At 43.8% G+C, this 17,118-nt stretch overlaps 2 protein-coding genes across 2 annotated transcripts in view; both read left to right on the forward strand.

Annotated features, from left to right (window-relative positions):
- LINS1 (lines homolog 1) overlaps positions 1 to 6,244 on the forward strand; it is a 43,663-nt gene extending 37,419 nt beyond the window's left edge. The window contains exon 8 of the mRNA XM_081831562.1: positions 6,160 to 6,244. Coding sequence (XP_081687688.1) covers positions 6,160 to 6,215 — 56 coding nt within the window. The 3' untranslated portion in view covers positions 6,216 to 6,244. The remainder of the gene's footprint in view (positions 1 to 6,159) is intronic.
- Positions 6,245 to 6,296: 52 nt separating this feature from the next.
- The window catches only part of CERS3 (ceramide synthase 3), a 91,894-nt gene continuing 81,072 nt past the window's right edge, over positions 6,297 to 17,118 (forward strand). The window contains exons 1-2 of the mRNA XM_081831886.1: positions 6,297 to 6,421; positions 14,415 to 14,519. The gene's annotated coding sequence lies outside the window, so the exon portion shown is untranslated. The remainder of the gene's footprint in view (positions 6,422 to 14,414; positions 14,520 to 17,118) is intronic.

Consider the following 17,118-nt stretch of genomic DNA (forward strand, 5'->3'; position numbering starts at 1 on the left):
CAGGTCATGGTCCTGGAGTCCCGGGATCGAGTCCCGCATCGGGCTCCCTGCTCGGCAGGGAGTCTGCTTCTCCCTCTGACCCTCCTCCCTCTCATGCTCTCTGTATCTCATTCTCTCTGTCTCAAATAAATAAATAAAATCTTAAAAAAAAAAAAAAAGATTCTATTTATTTGTCAGACAGAGAGAGGGTGAGAGCGAGAGCACAAGCAGGGGGAGCTGCAGACAGAGGGAGAAGCAGGCTCCCCACTGAGCAGGGAGCCCCGATGTGGGACTCGATCCCAGGACCCTTGGTTCATGACCTGAGTGGAAGGCAGATGCTTAACCGACTGAGCCACCCAGGCGCCCCTTTCAGACTTTTTCATTCTAATTATATCTGTTACGGTAATCTGTGATCAATGATCTTTGATGTTACTATTGTAATCGTAAGACAGTGAACTTGACCAATAAATGTGCATGTTTTGAGTGCTCCCCCAACGGGCTCTCCCTCTCCTTGGGTTTACCTGTTCCCTGGGACACAGTGATATTGAAATTAGGCCAATCAATAACCTACAATGGCCTCTAAGTGTTCAAGTGAAAGGAAGAGCCATGTGTTTCTGACTTTAAATCAAAAGCTAAAAATGATTAAGCTTAGTGAGGAAGGCGTGCTGAAAGTCCAGATGGGCTGAAAGCTAGGCCTCTGGTGCCAGTTAGTCAAGCTGTGAAAGCAAAGGAAAAGTTCTTGAAGGAAATTAAAAGTGCCACTCCAATGAACACACGAATGTTAAGAAAGTGATACAGCCTTATTGCTGATATGGAGTAAGTCTTAGTGGTCTGGATAGAAAATCAAACCAGCCACAACATTCCTTTAAGCCACACCTAATCCAGAGCCAGGCCCTAACTCCCTTCTATTCTGTGAAGGCTGAGGGAGGTAAGGAAGCTGCAGACGGAAAGTTCGAAGCCAGCAGAGGTTGGTTCATGAGGTTTAAGGAGAGAAGCCGTCTCCATAACATTAAAGTGCAAGGTGAGGCAGCAGGTGCTGATGGAGAAGCTGCAGCCAGTTATCCAGAAGATCTAGCTCAGATAATTCATGAAGGTGGCTACCCTCAACAATAGGTTGTCAATGGAGATGAACCAGCCCACGATTGGAAGAAGATGCCATCTAGGATTTTCAAAGTAGAGAGGAAAAGTCAATGCCTGCTTTCAAAGCTTCAAAAGACAGGCCAACTCTTGTTAGGGGCTAGTGCAGCTGATGACTTTAACTTGAGGTGAATGGGGCAGAGTACTTCCATTTCGAAAACCCTAGGGCCCTCAAGAATGATGCTAACTCTACTCTGCTTATGCTCTATAAAGAGAACAACAAAGCCTGGATGACAACACATCTGTTTACAACAGGGTTTACAGACTATTTTAAGTCTGCTATTGAGACTGCTCTGAAGAAAAGATTCCTTTCAAAATGTTACTGCTTGTTGACACTGCACCTGGAGCTCTGATGGAGACGGACAGTGAGACCGTTTTCATGCCTGCTGACACGACCTCCATTCTGCAGCCCATGGATCAAGGAGTGATTTCAACTTTCAAGTCTTATTACTTAAGAAACACATTTCATAAGGCTCTAGCTGCCACAGGTAGTGACTCCTCTGCTGGACCTAGGCAAAGTGAACTGAAAACCTTCCAGAAAGGATTCATCATTGTATATGGCACTAAGGACATTTGTGACTCGCAGGAAGAGGTCAAAGTATCAAGAACAGGCGTTTGGAACAAGTTGATTCCAACCCTCACGGATGACTTCGAGGAGTTCAAGACCTCAGTGGAGTACGTAACTAGAGATGTGGTGGAAACAACAGAACTAGAATGAGAAGTGGGGCCTGAAGATGGGACCGACCTGCTGCCATCTCATGACCAAACGTAAATGAATGAAGAGTTGCTTCTTAGGGATGAGCAAACAAAGTGGTTTCTTGAGATGGGATCTACTCCTGGTGAACATGCTGTGAAGACCGTTGAAATGACAGCCAAGGAGTTAGAACGTGACATAAACTTAGTTGATAAAGCAGCTGCAGGATGTGAGAGGACTGACTCCAATTTCGAAAGTTCTTTTTTTTTTTAAAGATTTTTTTTATTTATTTATTTATTAGAGAGCGAGTGAGAGAGAAACAGCATGAGAGAGGAGAGGGTCAGAGGGAGAAGCAGGCTCTCTGCTGAGCTGGGAGCCCGATGTGGGACTCGATCCCAGGACCCTGGGATCATGACCTGAGCCGAAGGCAGTCGCTTAACCAACTGAGCCACCCAGGCGCCCTCGAAAGTTCTACTGTGGGTAAAATGCTATCAAGCAGCATCACATGCTACAGAGAAATGGTTCGTGAAAGGAAGAGGCAATCGATGTGGCAAACTTCACTGCTGTCTTATTTTAAGAAATCACCACAGCCACCCAACCTTCACAACACTGCCCTGATAAGTGGGAGGCCATCAGCATCGAGGCAAGACCCTCCACCAGCAAAAAGATTAGGACTGGTTGAAAGCTCCCATGATGGTTAGCATATTTTTAGCAGTAAAGTATTTTTAAATAAAGGTATATACACATTTTTTAGATACAATGCTATTGCACATTTAATATACTACAGTATAGTGTAAAGATAACTTTTATATGCACTGGGAAGCCAAAAAATTCCTTGCCTAGCTTTATTGAGATGTTCATTTTTTTGCAGTAGTCCAGAACCAAACCTGCAATATTTCTGCGGTGTGTCTGTAATCTATAATCCATTGTGGGGATTCAGGCAAGTCATGTGGGGAGATTTTTATGTCAAGAAGATGTAGTCTTTAGATTCCCGGCATTTGTGAAGACATTAGCTCATTTCGTTATATCCCATAGGAGTTTCTCCACATACCTATTTATTTTTTTATTTTTATTTTTTTAAAGATTTTATTTATTTGCAAGAGAGAGAAGGAGAGACAGAGAGCATGAGAGGGAGGAGGGTCAGAGGGAGAAGCAGACTCCCCGCCGAGCAGGGAGCCCGATGCGGGACTCGATCTCGGGACTCCAGGATCATGACCTGAGCCGAAGGCAGTCGCCCAACCAACTGAGCCACCCAGGCGCCCTCCACATACCTATTTAAAGAATACACAGTTTGGTAGCATTTTGACTTAACATTTCCGTCTATGAAAAAACCTTTGTATTTGGAAAGTCTGTGGAAATGATAAGATGAAACATTTTCAGAAAACAGAGATTTTGTTCATAGAAGCCCCCCAAATTGGACTGGTTAGGTTAAGATCAATATGGCCCAAAGTGTATTCATTAAGTTTCTCGGAAGGGATTCTCTCCTTGGAGGTAAAAGCAGGTCAATTCCATCAAACTTAGATTTTCTTCTCTAGAATGTTAGCTTAAGGTTTGCAACATAACATGCCATTTAGAATATCAGAAGTTGTCCCACTTCCCTTTCCTCTGTGTCTACACCCCATCCATGCACCCTCTGTTCCTGGCTAGCAGAGCTCTGGACACGGTTTCTAGTTCTGAGCTTCCTGCTGCAGCCCCAAGGCCATTTTCCCATGTGCTGCTTACACTGTTTTTCTCTTGTCAGTTCCTAAGTGGCCCTCCAGAGTCCTGACTGGGTTTGCAAAGGTCCTCACTGCTCTTCTCCCTCTCTCCTGTTTTATTCTTGGAAATATACTCAGTAGGTTATTTTCCACCTTACTCACTTTAGTAATTAACAAGCTTGCTCTTGTGTATAAAAACCCATGGGTTTTAGGGCGCCTGGGTGGCTCAGTTGGTTAAGCAACTGCCTTCGGCTCAGGTCATGATCCTAGAGTCCCGGGATCGAGTCCCACATCGGGCTCCCTGCTCAGCAGGGAGTCTGCTTCTCCCTCTGACCCTCCTCCCTCTCATGCTCTCTGTCTCTCATTCTCTCTCTCGCAAATAAATAAAATCTTAAAAAACAAAACAAAACAAAAAAAACCCATGGGTTTTATAATGTAGCCCCTCTGCTCCCCACAAAACTTGTCCACTAATACCAGGCTTAACTGCCTACCTTTAATTGTCAGAGGTGTGATGTTCACTTTTAAAAATGCATTGAACCATTAAGATTTAATAAACAACTTAACCTCTATTAATGAGGATCTAAAATATACAACAGATTTAATACCTTAACTCGCTTCTAAACCTTTCTCATAAAATGAGACAGTTAAGTATTACCTAGAAGAAATGACACCCACACAAGCCTCTTGCTCTATCATGCTTCCCAGGGTTCTCTCCCCTCTGTTAGCAGTGACCTGATAAATTTATCATGAGACACAAGTGAGAGAGAGAAAAGGAAAAAGGCATTACTATAGGAGTCTTCGAAAGAACCATACTTGTATTTATTTGTCCTCCGCACAGGGGTCATGGGCAGACACATTGGGCTGACGTGTGGGCACACAGCTCCCCCAGGTCACAACTCACAAACTGTCAGAATTCCTCACTTCAATCTCTCTAGCTACTGCACTCCATTGCATAGATTGTGCAACAGGTTAATTTTTGTCTCTGTCCCTGAAGGAAGAAGGGACTACACCTTGACAGTGACTCACTGCAGCCTACGATAATGGGATTCTTTTGATTATGGAGGAGGTATTGAGCTATGTAGGTTGCAAACAGGAACCGGGCTGTCTCCCATGCTAAGGAATCTTACAAGGAAAAGGTGACTGGTAGAACTTTATCAGCAGGGAAGGTAGACACGAGAGAAACAGTTTTAATTAGGAAGGCAAGTCGGGCGGCAACTGGGGAAGGATGGACCAAGAAAGGGATAGTGTGGGGTCAGGAAGACCAGGCAACCCTACATAGTCGAGTGGCACGATGTAACGAGGATCCGAACCACAACCTGCCCCACTTAGTGCCCACTCTGCTGGAAGTTCAGCCCTCCTGTCAGATGAGCTTTAAAATTTCTGAACCCTGGGATGCCTGGGTGGCTCAGTCGGTTAAGCGTCTGCCTTCAGCTCAGGTCATGATCCCGGGGTCCTGGGATTGAGCCCCGCGTCAGGCTCCCTGCTCAGCAGGGAGCCTGCTTCTCCCTCTGCCTGCCGCTCCCCCTGCTTGTGCTCTCTCTCTCTCTGACGAGTAAATAAATAAGATCTTTAAAATAAAATAAAATAAAATTTCTGAACCCCTTCATGGCGAAAAGAAAGTCTGGGAAGAGAAAAACAGGCCAGGAAGAAAGTGAACGAGCATCCAGTGAATGGGCCTTGACCAGTCCCCCTTCTTTGAACTGAATTCAATTAGTGAAACTCGAGAACCCGGGGAGTCCGAGACTGGCCTTTCCCCTTCTCCGCCTCTAGTCAATTTTTAATTTGCTGTCATCGATTAGCTGACAGGAGAAGAAAGCTGTGTCTCAGCAGCTGAAGTCGGCTGATGGGAAGGGCCTTGAATCAGGGCCTCCGGAGTGGGCGGTGCTGCCTGAACTACCTGGGAGGCGAGCTTTGGCTCCGAGGGGTACAAGAGCCAACTTGCCGAAGCTTCCTTGCTCGTCAAGGCACCTTTAAACAACCGCAGCTGTTTCATCTGCAGGCAGGAGAAAGTGAAAACGGCCCCCAAAGTTCTCCCGGCTCAAATAAACACCGTAAATGTAGGCAAACTTGCCTTTGAAATTGAAATGCCTCAAGCAGACAGACGGACAGCTGTTGGTTGTCCTGCTACTAACAGGTTTGTCCCTCATTGTCTGTGATGACTGCTCTTTGAGGCTGACAGAAATAAACACAAAGAGAATTACCTCTGACTATTCCAAAGGGAGAAGGTGGCCAGACTTTTATTTGGGGGGCATTATATGGGGCAAAAAACAGGGAAATTTTGTTTCTCCCCAGTGTTGCCAGGAGACACGCAGAGGGGTGGCCTTTCCGTGGACTGATGCTCCTTAGTCGATGCGTTTTCAGGGCGTGCTGGTGGTGGTTGTGGTGGGATTTAGTGGGCACAAAGCCCCGCCAATACTCAGGCTTCTAGAGAGTGCCACAGCTGTAGACCAGCTCGGGTAATAGTGTGGGCTTGGCAACAGTGCTTCAGGTTTCTCTCCGCCGCGTACACCCCTTCCCTTCGGGGGTGTACAGCAAGACCATCTTGTTCAGTAGTTGACTCATGACCATGTGCACCAAACCCAACAAGAATGAGGCAACTAATGCGTTTCTAATCCCGTGTCTGACTGAATTCCAGTTTTCTCCTCTCCCAAGTGGTGAAACAGGAAGCAACATCCCATCAGGAAGAACCAGAAGGTGCCATCCAGTAGCTTTGCCTCACGTCACGGATCGCCCTCAGTCAGAAATCTAGACGTGCAACTTTAGAGGGTGGGTCTCTGAAAGAATTTCAGAGCTTACACAGAGATGAGGTGTGTTGCTCTCTGATGAGAACGAGGCTGCCTGGAACGCTGCAAATCTGGCCCTGACTGCTCTTCACAGGCAAGGGGCATCTTTTGTGGACTGAAGTTTCTGGAAGGTAGGCACCATTTCGCTGATGTTGCTACCATTTGAGAACTCTCAAAGCACGTTGGCCTCGACTCTGTGTGTGTGTATGTGTGTGTGTGTGTGTGAGAGAGAGAGAGAGAGATGTTCAAAACGCTCATTTTTGGCCCGCTGTTCAGGGAGAGATACAGAAAAGAGAGATTTGAAGCCCATTGCTTGATGAGTTTGACTTCAGAAGTATTCAGTCGTGGAGAGCAAATGTTCAAGGCAAACCTCTCCTCTGACCTGTAGCACTTGCTCTTTGGCGAGTTGAAACAGATTCATCGTAGGGCTAGGAAGGATTGTTCAGCCTGTGCAATCGCAGGAGGCTGAGCCCTCAGTGGGCACAGCCTGGTTTAGGAGGAACGAGGAATGAAAAGGGTGACCTCAGACCTCCGGGTGGCATGGCCAAGGCCATTTCAGACCATGTCAGAATGTCTTAAATGTGGAACAAGGCAGGACTTGCTCGCCTGACAGTGGCAGACTTTTCTAAGCTGGCTCTGTCTTGAGGGAGACAGTCTCCATGCTGTGTCCAGAAGACATTAGCTGATTAGTTCTACAACTGCCGGCCTTGGGGAGAGAAACATAATAAAACTTTCCTTTTTTATAACCAGTGTACATGTTTAGCCAGGATGTTCTTTTAGGCAAGTTTATTTCCTGAAAAGCCTTACACATGGGGCAAGGGAAGGAAACTTTGGGGACTCACCAGAGGATGCATATTCATTTATTCATTAATCCATACTATTCAAGTGCCTTCTGTACCATGAATGAGGGTTCTGACTTTATTTTTTTTATTATGTTATGAGGGTTCTGACTTTAAACAGCACCTTTTCATGCCTCTTCCCCTACAAGCCCCCCCCCTTTTTAAGGGGTTTCCACTTAAAATTTAATCAGTAGAATTTGCTGGACAAAGGGGCAAATTCTTTAAGGGGAAAATAGGTAATAATTGTATTGTCTGCCCTTTAAAAATGTTTCTGCCTTTTCTAAAAGCAATCAAATTAATTGAGATAAGTTTGAAGATAACTCTGAGTTGGTAATAATCTACATTATTCTGGGTTAGTAATAATCTACATTTATGGAGTCCTCGCTGTGCATAAATGCATTTCCTATTTAATTCAGTGAGATAGAACTTGTGTTATGCAGTTTTCAGATGAGGACATTTGGGCTTGGTGAGAGGTATAGCATAGCGGGGAAGTGAGAAAGCCCAGATTCTGTTGCCTCTCTATACACAGAAATATGTGATTGGAGCCTTCTCTATTCAGCCCTTCAGAGTCCTTGTCATGTGGAGAGGGTTCTGAACCCATGATAATATGTAAATATGCTAACACAGTATCTTATAGCAAAAGACCAAAGGTCAGTCTATAATTTGCTTCTACTGGGGTGAAGGCATGGTGTGGTGGACGGCACATGGGCTAGAAAGGCAGACAGATCTAAATTTGAATCCCTGCTTTCTGCTTACTACATGTGTGACCTTGGCAAGACAGTGAAATTCCTCAAACCTCAGTTTCCTTATTTATAAGCTAATTATTATAATGTCCATCCCGCAGGGTTACTTGTTGTAAGGAATAGAAAGACAAGGTATGCAAAGTGCCTTCTGCATGATTGACAAACGGTAGGCTTTCGATATATAGTATTCATTTCTCTAATTATTTGTTGATGCTTTCGGAGTACTAGATCCTATTCTGGGTTCAGGGGTAACAGCAGTGAACAAGGGAGACAAGACTCTGCCCTCACGGGGCTGACTGGTGCTGGTTTGGTCTAGCACAGTGTCACTGACATTCTTTGAAAATCAGGTTGTGATTACTGAGATCCTCTGGTGGAGCTGATCTGGCTTTGACACAGCCTCTGAAGCAGAGCAGTAAACATCCTATGTTAGGGGTTCCCCAAAGCATAGTAGAATCAGGCAAAAAACAAGGACATCAGATACCTCTTTTGCAAGGGTCAGTTTGTTGTGCTAATCATTGCACAGTTATAGGAAAGATATGCTTTTATGCATGCCTTCACACGCACACACACACACAGTTCATTTGAGTTTTCTTAGGTCTCCAAGGCACTGCCGGCAGGCTGTGCATGGGAGGAGGGTCTGGCTCCAAAGTCTCATAAAGCACAGAGTGTAGTGTGGCAACCATTCATTTACCTTGGGCTCCAGGCCATCTCTACAACAGCCTGGGGCTTTCCAAGGCCTCCCCAATGTGAATTTAGGCATGTAGTCCAAAGATTGAACTGGAGATAATACACCTTTATAAAGATGGATTTGGACAAGAGCGATTGACTTATTTACTGGCTAAAGGCCTATAATCAAGTTCATCAAATGGGCTAGTTGGCATCAAGAATGGTGTTTTGGTAATCTGTCCCTAATTTTGAATCCCGATGATCTGCAGATTATGGCAAAGAGATTAGAGGAACACAGAGGAGCTCCCTTTGGAATCAAATGCAGGTCTCCCTTCTCTTAGAAGCACCTGCACACCCAGAGCACCAACCTTATTGGTCCTCCATGGCCCAAGTTTGTTGTTTGATTTATTTGGTGGACGCAGAATGATTGAAGACATCTTTGGGACACCCTAGACAGACCAGACAATTGGCACTATGAAAGAAGTCTTTCTGAAGTAACAAGACTTATTTTCCTAAGCCCTATGCAACAATCAATCTCATCATTTTATGGTCCTACTATATATATATTGCCTTAAAATTGCATCTTGTGGAGGGTTTTTTAAATGATGAAAACATAAACCAAGCTAAAAACCTAATTAAAATAAATTAGGGCTTAGGTATAAAACCCTCAAATAGCAGGTGAATGGGGATATTAAGAATCTTTGACCTTGTATAACACTTTAACAGCCAAAATTCTCCACAGGACTTTCTGCTGATGGTAGACAGATGTTTGATTGTCATTAAACTTGAGCAATCACTGTGTTTTTAAAACAGTTATTCCCAAATTTCATTATTATCATAACTTAAAGTCTGAGAAAGCACACTAATTTGGCTTGGGTGACCTTGAAACAAATTTCACCCGTCCTAAGTATGAGAATTTAAAATCTCGCAGGTTGTGAGCATTCAGATTCCCCTCAAATGTAAAGTTAAAGGGGTTTGGTTCATTTTAATAACCATTTCTTCTTTCTTTCTTTCTACCTGGTCACTAGAGAGTTTGTGGAGGGGGTTCATGCTGCATTCTTTTTTTTTTTTTTTTTTTGATTTTGATAGTGTTTTTATTTCTTTGGCTTATTGCAGGCTCCAGATGTGGAGCCTTAGCACCACCAGAGTGTTGCTTTATAGTGAGCAACAGGGCGCCTGGGTGGCTCAGTTGGTTAAGCAACTGCCTTTGGCTCAGGTCATGATCTTGGAGTCCCGGGATCGAGTCCCACGTCGGGCTCCCTGCTCGGCAGGCCCCCACGTCGGGCTCCCTGCTCGGCGGGGGGCCTGCTTCTCCCTCTCCCGCTCCCTCCTCTTGTGCTCTCTCTCTCTCTCTCTCAAATAAATAAATAAAATCTTTAAAAAAAAAAAGTGAGTAACACTGGGATTCAAATAGATGTGTGTTGGGGCTTCTAAAATGGCCCTCTTGAGGCTAAGGGATTCATTTTTATTTTTTATTTATTTTTATTTTTTTATTGTTATGTTAATCCCCATACATTACATCATTAGTTTTAGATGTAGTGTTCCATGATTCCTTGTTTGTGCATCATGCTGCATTCTTAAGGAGAGTAACTGAGCAGATCAGAGGCCTAATACATAGTTGGTGTTTGGTTTACGAGGTTTCAATTTAATGGAAAGGTTCCTTTTTATTGATCTCCAAATTATATCTTCAGGAAAGCAGGAAATGGAGATATTTAATGAAAGTATCCCAATCTCTCTGTTTAGGATTGATACACACACACCCCACACAGTCTCTCTCTCTCTTTCTCACACACACATACACACTTCCATGTGCTGGTGCACATTATAAAAACAAACCCAAAAGATACATATATATTGTGTGTGTGCAACCAACTTTATTTCTTCTCCTGTCATAGATGGCTCTGTCTTCTTCCATCTTGGAGCTGTGTCTTCTGAAACATGTGACATGTGGTCACTAGGACTGGAGAAAGGAGAAATGAAAACAGGTCTCCAGGTTTTTAATTTTTTTTTAATTGAGGTATAACTGATGTAGGACATGATATGAGTTTCAGGTGTACAACATAATAAGTCAGTATTTGTATATATTGTGAAATGACCATCAAATACATCTCTCCTTTCTCTCTTAAGGGGAAAACTGTAAAATTCACAGCTAAGGCATGTATTTAGGTTGATTGAAGAGAGAAAATGTTACATTAAGGGGCTCAAAATAATTTTTATTTACTGTATCCATGTTCTAAAAGAAGGGAAAATCATATGCCACAATCCATTTTTCTCCATAGAGTTCTTGTATGCAAGAACAAAGTCTATTTCTGTTATTTTGATTCCTTTGCCAGATATTTTAGTGGAGAGTCAATAAATAGTTGTTGATTAGATTGATCTTGACACAGGCTGAACAATTAAATAATCATTTCAAGATTCAGGCAAATGTTCTGAGAGCATTTTCTTCAATAACGAAGGTTACTTAACATCATTTACTAACTAAATTGGCTTTAATTTCTTCCCCTCAAATTTCATTTTCTTATTTGACATCCAATTAAAACTTGAAAAACATAAAATCCGCTGATGCTGAACAAATTTCAAATTGTTCAGATTAGCAATTTTTGTTTGCAGGGTTCACATCAAGAACTCATTATCATATTCCACTTTGGGTCAAAGTCACAGGCTTTATAATGAGCTCCTCCTATTCCATCAGCCATAACTGGCTTTCCCTGACTTGTTTCAAATGGAGATCTGCTTTGTGTGGAGGTCGGGTCTATCACCACCAAACTTCAGAGCATTTCTAGATGATGACTATCAAATAATATGCAAGTTGGATTTTCCCAAGTAATTACTTCACAGATGACACTATTGTAGTGGATTTCAAACTGTTTTTTTGGACCATCACTGATGGTAAAAAATACTTTTTAGACCTACATTTAGAAACACACACACACACACACACACACTAACTGAAATAAAGTTTTCATAAAACATTACTTGGTACATATTGATGTTTTCTCTTCTATTCCATTCCACTCCACTCTATAAAATTTCTGGTCATAGCTACTGATAAATTTTGTGACCTCTTGGTAGTGGTTCTCAATACGGGCTGAGTGTAAGAATTAACTAGGGAACTAAAAAAAAATACTAAATGCCAAAGGCATGGTTGACCGATGAAATGGATTAGAGACTCTAGAAATCAGCTTCCACATATTTGGACCCTTGATTTATGATAACATTGATATTATACAGAAGGGACAGTCATTTGAATATACAGATGGAAAAAAAACCCTGAATCTTGATTCTAACCTCAAAATTTATACACACTGAGGTGCCTGGGTGGCTTAGTTGGTTAAGCATCTGACTCTTGGTTTTGGCTCCGGGCATGATCTCAAGGGTGATGAGATGGAGTCCTGCGTGGGGCTCCGTGCTCAGCGGGGAGTGTTCTTGAGATTCTCTCCCTTTCCCTCCTCCTCCCCCTCTGCCTCTCCCCGCATCTGTGTGCTCGTGTGCGCATGCGCGCACACACAATTTTTCTCTCTCTCTAAAATAAATAAATGAATAAAATATTTAAAAAAATGTATACACATCTGAATGTTAATGTAGATGTGGCAGATAAAACTGGCAGGTAAAACTATAATTTCTAGATCTGTGTTGTCCACTATGGCAGCCGCTAGCCCCTTGTTGCTACTGAGTCCCTGAAACGTGGCTGGTCCGTTAGAGATATATTCTAAGCGCAAAACCCGCACCAGATTTCAAAACCCTACTGTAGAGAAAGAATTCAAAATGTCTCATTAGTAATTTTTTTTTTTTAAGATTTTATTTATTTATTTGACAGAGAGAGGCACAGCGAGAGAGGGAACACAAGCAGGGGGAGTAAGAGAGGGAGAAGCAGGCCTCCCGCCGAGCAGGGAGCCCGATGTGGGGCTCGATCCCAGGACCCTGGGATCATGACCTGAGCCGAAGGCAGACGCTTAACGACTGAGCCACCCAGGCGCCCCTCATTAGTAATTTTTATACTGATTATATGTTGAAATGATAATTCCAAAAAAAATATTATGGATGTGTTGGGTTAAATAAAATACATTATTAAAATGAATTTCCTTTTTTTTTTACTTTTTAAAATGCAACTACAAGAAAACTTTAAATTACATATTTGGTTCCCACTATTTTTCTATTGGACAGCATCATTCTAGATGACAAAATCGGATAGATTAATGACCTTGGGGTGGGCAGTGATTTTTAAAACAAGACAGAGGAAGTACTAGTATATGGAAAAGATCTATACATTGGACTATATTAAAACTAATAACTTCTTTCTATCAAAGATTACCATTAAAAGAGTAAAAGATAAGCTGCCGAAGGGAAGGGGACATTGCCATACATATAAACAACCAGGAGTCATATCCAGAATAAAGAAACAAGTCCATTAGAAAAGATAGACCAACACAATAGAAAATTGGGTGAGAAATTGAAACAGGTACTTCACAAAAGAACATATCCAAATGGCCAAGAAACAGGAAATGTGCTCAACCTTATTGGAATGCTCTTTAAAACCACAGTACAGTACTTCTTCACACCCACCAGAGAGGCTAAAATTTAAAAGATAGACAGCAGGAGGGTTGGTGAGAATGCGAAGAAGCTGGAACTCTCATACACAGACGTGGGCGTGTGAATAGGCACAACAGCTCTAGAAGACTGGCCAACAGGTCTCTTAAACGGGAGTATACGTACACCCGTGGCCTAGCATTTGCATTGCCCTACAGAAATGCATACATATGTTTACCAAAGACATGCTCAAGAATGTTCACAGAGAGTGGCCTTATTTGTTATAGCCCCCAGTTCAGAACAACCCAAATTTCTCTCAACAGGAGAATGGAAAAATAGCCTGTGGTATAGTTACACCACGGAACACTAAACACCAGTGAAAATGAGTCAGTTACTGTCCACACATCAACCTGGATATGTCTCAGTCGCAACTGTTGAGGGAGAGGATCTAGATGCAAAAGAATGCAGTCAGTGTGATTCCGTTAGCATGAAGTTCAAGAACGGGCAACAAGAATCCACAGTGTTAGAGGTTGGGCGAGGATAACTGGAGACAGTGGGGTAGTGACTGGGCAGAGACACAGTGGAGGATCTGGGGCGCTGGTAATATCCTGTTTCTTGGCCTGGCTGCTGGTTATAACACAGGTGTGTTTATTTTTGTTATTTGTTACTTTACTATCTGCATGCTAGGCTTTAATAAATATGTTTGTTAAGCAACAATAACAATACTGATTTAGGTGTTCTGAATCAGGGGAGAGCATGGCTTAGAAATATTTTCTAGGTAATCCCCCTAGAGAGCCAGCATTGAGAACCAGGGCATTAATGAGTCACAAGTGACTCTTTTGAAAACCATGTGCTGATATAACTATAATCCCTATTCGAGGCAGTGCTAGGCTCTTATTGTCTTTACTTAAGTTGCACTGACTTTGAGGACATAATTCACATTGATGAATCTTAGAGACATAAAGAATCATAAAGTTAATGGCTTAGAAGGCCGGGCAGGTAACTCAAATGAGCAGCGGACCAGGTGATGAATCTTGTGCCTCAGTTAAGGCCTGCGGGTCCTGTGATTACTGCCAAATCTTCTGGGTCTGGTTTTTTTTTGTTTGTTTTTTCCAAGTGAAGCTGTGAATCTGGATTTTTTTTGTGAAAATTCCTAAAATTTAGATGTCAGCTCAAATTATGTTAAAGCACTCCCCAGGTCAGACAAAACTGATTGGTAGGTCCAGTTCAGCCTGCACCAAGTTCTGCCACCGATTTGTAACTCTGACTTCAAGTTTTAGAGCCAGAAGGAAACTTACGGGTATCACTGTATAGTCTATTAATTATGTTTCCCTTTTCTGCTTCTGCAGGGATGTTGTGAAAGTAAAGGCGAAACTTTTACATATATATATATACACATACATATATACACAGTACTTGAATTTCCTCGCGGAAAGCTATCCTATATACTCAAGGTAATTACTGTTATTTACATTTTATTTTATTTTACCTCTACTGTGTTGTCTTCACTGTGATCTTGAAAAACTATATCTGTGCCCCAAAGCTTTATTATTATGTGGTATTGTTTTATGTATTATGTATGTATTATGTGATATTGATATATGTATTATGTTCTGGGGGGAGGAGAGGTGTTTTGGGCAAGGCAAGTTCCATGTTATTCTCTATGATATACTGTAGATCCATACTCTGTTCTTTTTGAGAGGAGACATGTTGAGTGAAAGTTTCCTCTGGCAGCACCAGGTGGCAAAGAGCTCCACCTGGCTTAGCTGGTATTTGCTGTGTCTGTGATCCAGTCTCGCCCCCCACCCTCCCCTTCCCATTTTCCCCGAGCCTCCTTTCTAACTGGAAGGAAGAGTGGCTCTATCTGTCCTGCAGGTTTCCAGCTTCCAGTCTCTCCCCTGTGAGAGACGGGCTTTGAAAAGCACACGTCTTCCGAGTCATCAAAAGTGACAATCGGGAAATGATTATTTGCATGGGGAAGAGTTACAGCGCATGCTCACAAATATGGATGAACGGCAAAATCAAGTACTGTAAAGAGAAGGAGCCTTTTTACCTTCAGCGCCTAACTTTGGGTCTGGCTCTGGGTCACCTGGAGCAGGTCACTTGATCCCTCTAAACTTCTCTTCGCGTGTGTAAATTGGGGGTGTGAATAATGATTATTGTGGCGAGGATACAATGAGCGAATGCTGATGAAAGAAATCGTGTTCATTGTGAGATGCGTGCCGGTTGTTAGTTATAATTGTAAGCGTTGCCTTGAACTTCTGTCACGGTGTGTGAAGAGAGGGTGCTGTTATTCCCAGTTTACAGCTGCGAAAGCAGGTGATATAGCCGCTGGGCCTCTGGATCACGTCCCTGACACTTGGCCCTGCACCAACAGTGCTCGTCGGCGTGGGCCCTCGCCCCACCTCCCGCCTAACCAAATCCCAATGAATCAGTAGAGAATGTAGAAGGGGTTCATGACCAAGGCCCACCCCACCCCTGCCTTTTAGCCTATACTTTTCTATACCTTCTTACCAAAAGTTACGCTAAACACAAACCCCATCGATCACAAATGTATTTCCCCCGCTTACTTTCTGTGAGGTGAGAGTAAATAGGGAAGCAGTAACCTGCTGGGGTGGGCGGGTACCGGGAAGCACGGGAAGCCGGAGTAAATAAACTACTTTTTGCTAACAAAGAAGGCGCTTTCTCTGGGGAGGAGTGGTTGAGCTGGACCTTCCGAAGTTACCTGAGGATTTCTGTCTCGGTCATGCTGCCAGCGGCTGGTGGCTGCTCAGCCTGAATCCGTCTTTGGCTTCCAGAATTCCTGGGGCTTCTGGAGTTGCACACCTACCCCGAGGCCCTGTGGACAGGCCCGCCCCCCACACTGGAGGGGCCTAGGGCAAGAGGACATGTGGAGTTGCCTGGCCTTGTCCCCCTTCCCAGCCCCAGAATTGTCCTGCTTGGCTAGAAGCCCAGTGCACGTGCGTGCAGACCCCTCGGTGTGTCTGTGTGTCCAAGTGTGAGTCTCTTTGTCTCCTCCCCAACAGTCTCCTGTTGGCCATCCCTAGGCCTAGGGGTATATTGTGCTGTCACTTTTCAGAGGACAGACCTGGCGGAGGGTCCATGCAGGCCTTGGAAGTGGTCTTGGAGGGGTTTAGGCAGGGAATTCTAGGATCCTGGGTACCCCTAGCAAGTCTAGAAAGGGGGTATGGTGTGTGGGTGGGCAGGCAGCCTTGGGTCTATGGACTCCTCAGCCAGTGGGAGAGAGGTATGGCCAGAGGAAGGCCAGACTGGGGTCTTTTCAAACAAGGCCAACGTGTAAGGGTGGGGCCTATGGACTCCTCAGCCAGTGGGAGAGAGGTATGGCCAGAGGAAGGCCAGACTGGGGTCTTTTCAAACAAGGCCAACGTGTAAGGGTGGGGCTTCTCCTGGGCCTGAAGCTCAGCGCCCTCTGTACACAGTCAGTGCTTAATGATATCACTGAGAGATGCATGAGAGAGCGACAGAGGCTGAGCAGTCTCAGAATTGCTATGGAATATGTAAATGTGACTCCTCTTTATCACCACGCCCTGGAAACTTCCACCTAACAGCATGGCAAGGTTGAAATTGCTCAGATTTCGTAAGGTGGCAGCTGAGTAACATTCCCGACCCTGTAAACTAACAGGAAGACAAATTTACTGAGAAACAGCTTTGCGTGGCAGGGAAGAGAAGCATCCAGGGCTCTCCCTCCCCACCTGGAACAAAAGGACTTCACTGCGGCTCTGCTAGGGATCTCTTGGTATATTTTAAGAGACTGGACACAAGTTTAGAGGAGTTGATTTTATGTATGTTTCAGACAATGCTTGCACCTGAGATACTTGCTGTTGAATATCATGTGATCCTTCCATTCGCCTTCACTTTCTTCCAGAGCATGACTCTCTTTCACAATGACCTTAAGATATCCATATTGAAATGTCACTAACAGGACCGACACAGAGGAGGAACTCTGAATCCCCTCATACAGCACGTGGAGCCGGCAACCTACCCTGTGGGTCATCTCTGTTCCAGTCCCACCTCTGCTCTTCTCTAGGATCA

The sequence above is a fragment of the Leptonychotes weddellii genome, chromosome 9 (assembly GCF_054177405.1).
Source record: "Leptonychotes weddellii isolate Sample4059 chromosome 9, ASM5417740v2, whole genome shotgun sequence".
Classification (NCBI taxonomy): Eukaryota; Metazoa; Chordata; class Mammalia; order Carnivora; family Phocidae; genus Leptonychotes; species Leptonychotes weddellii.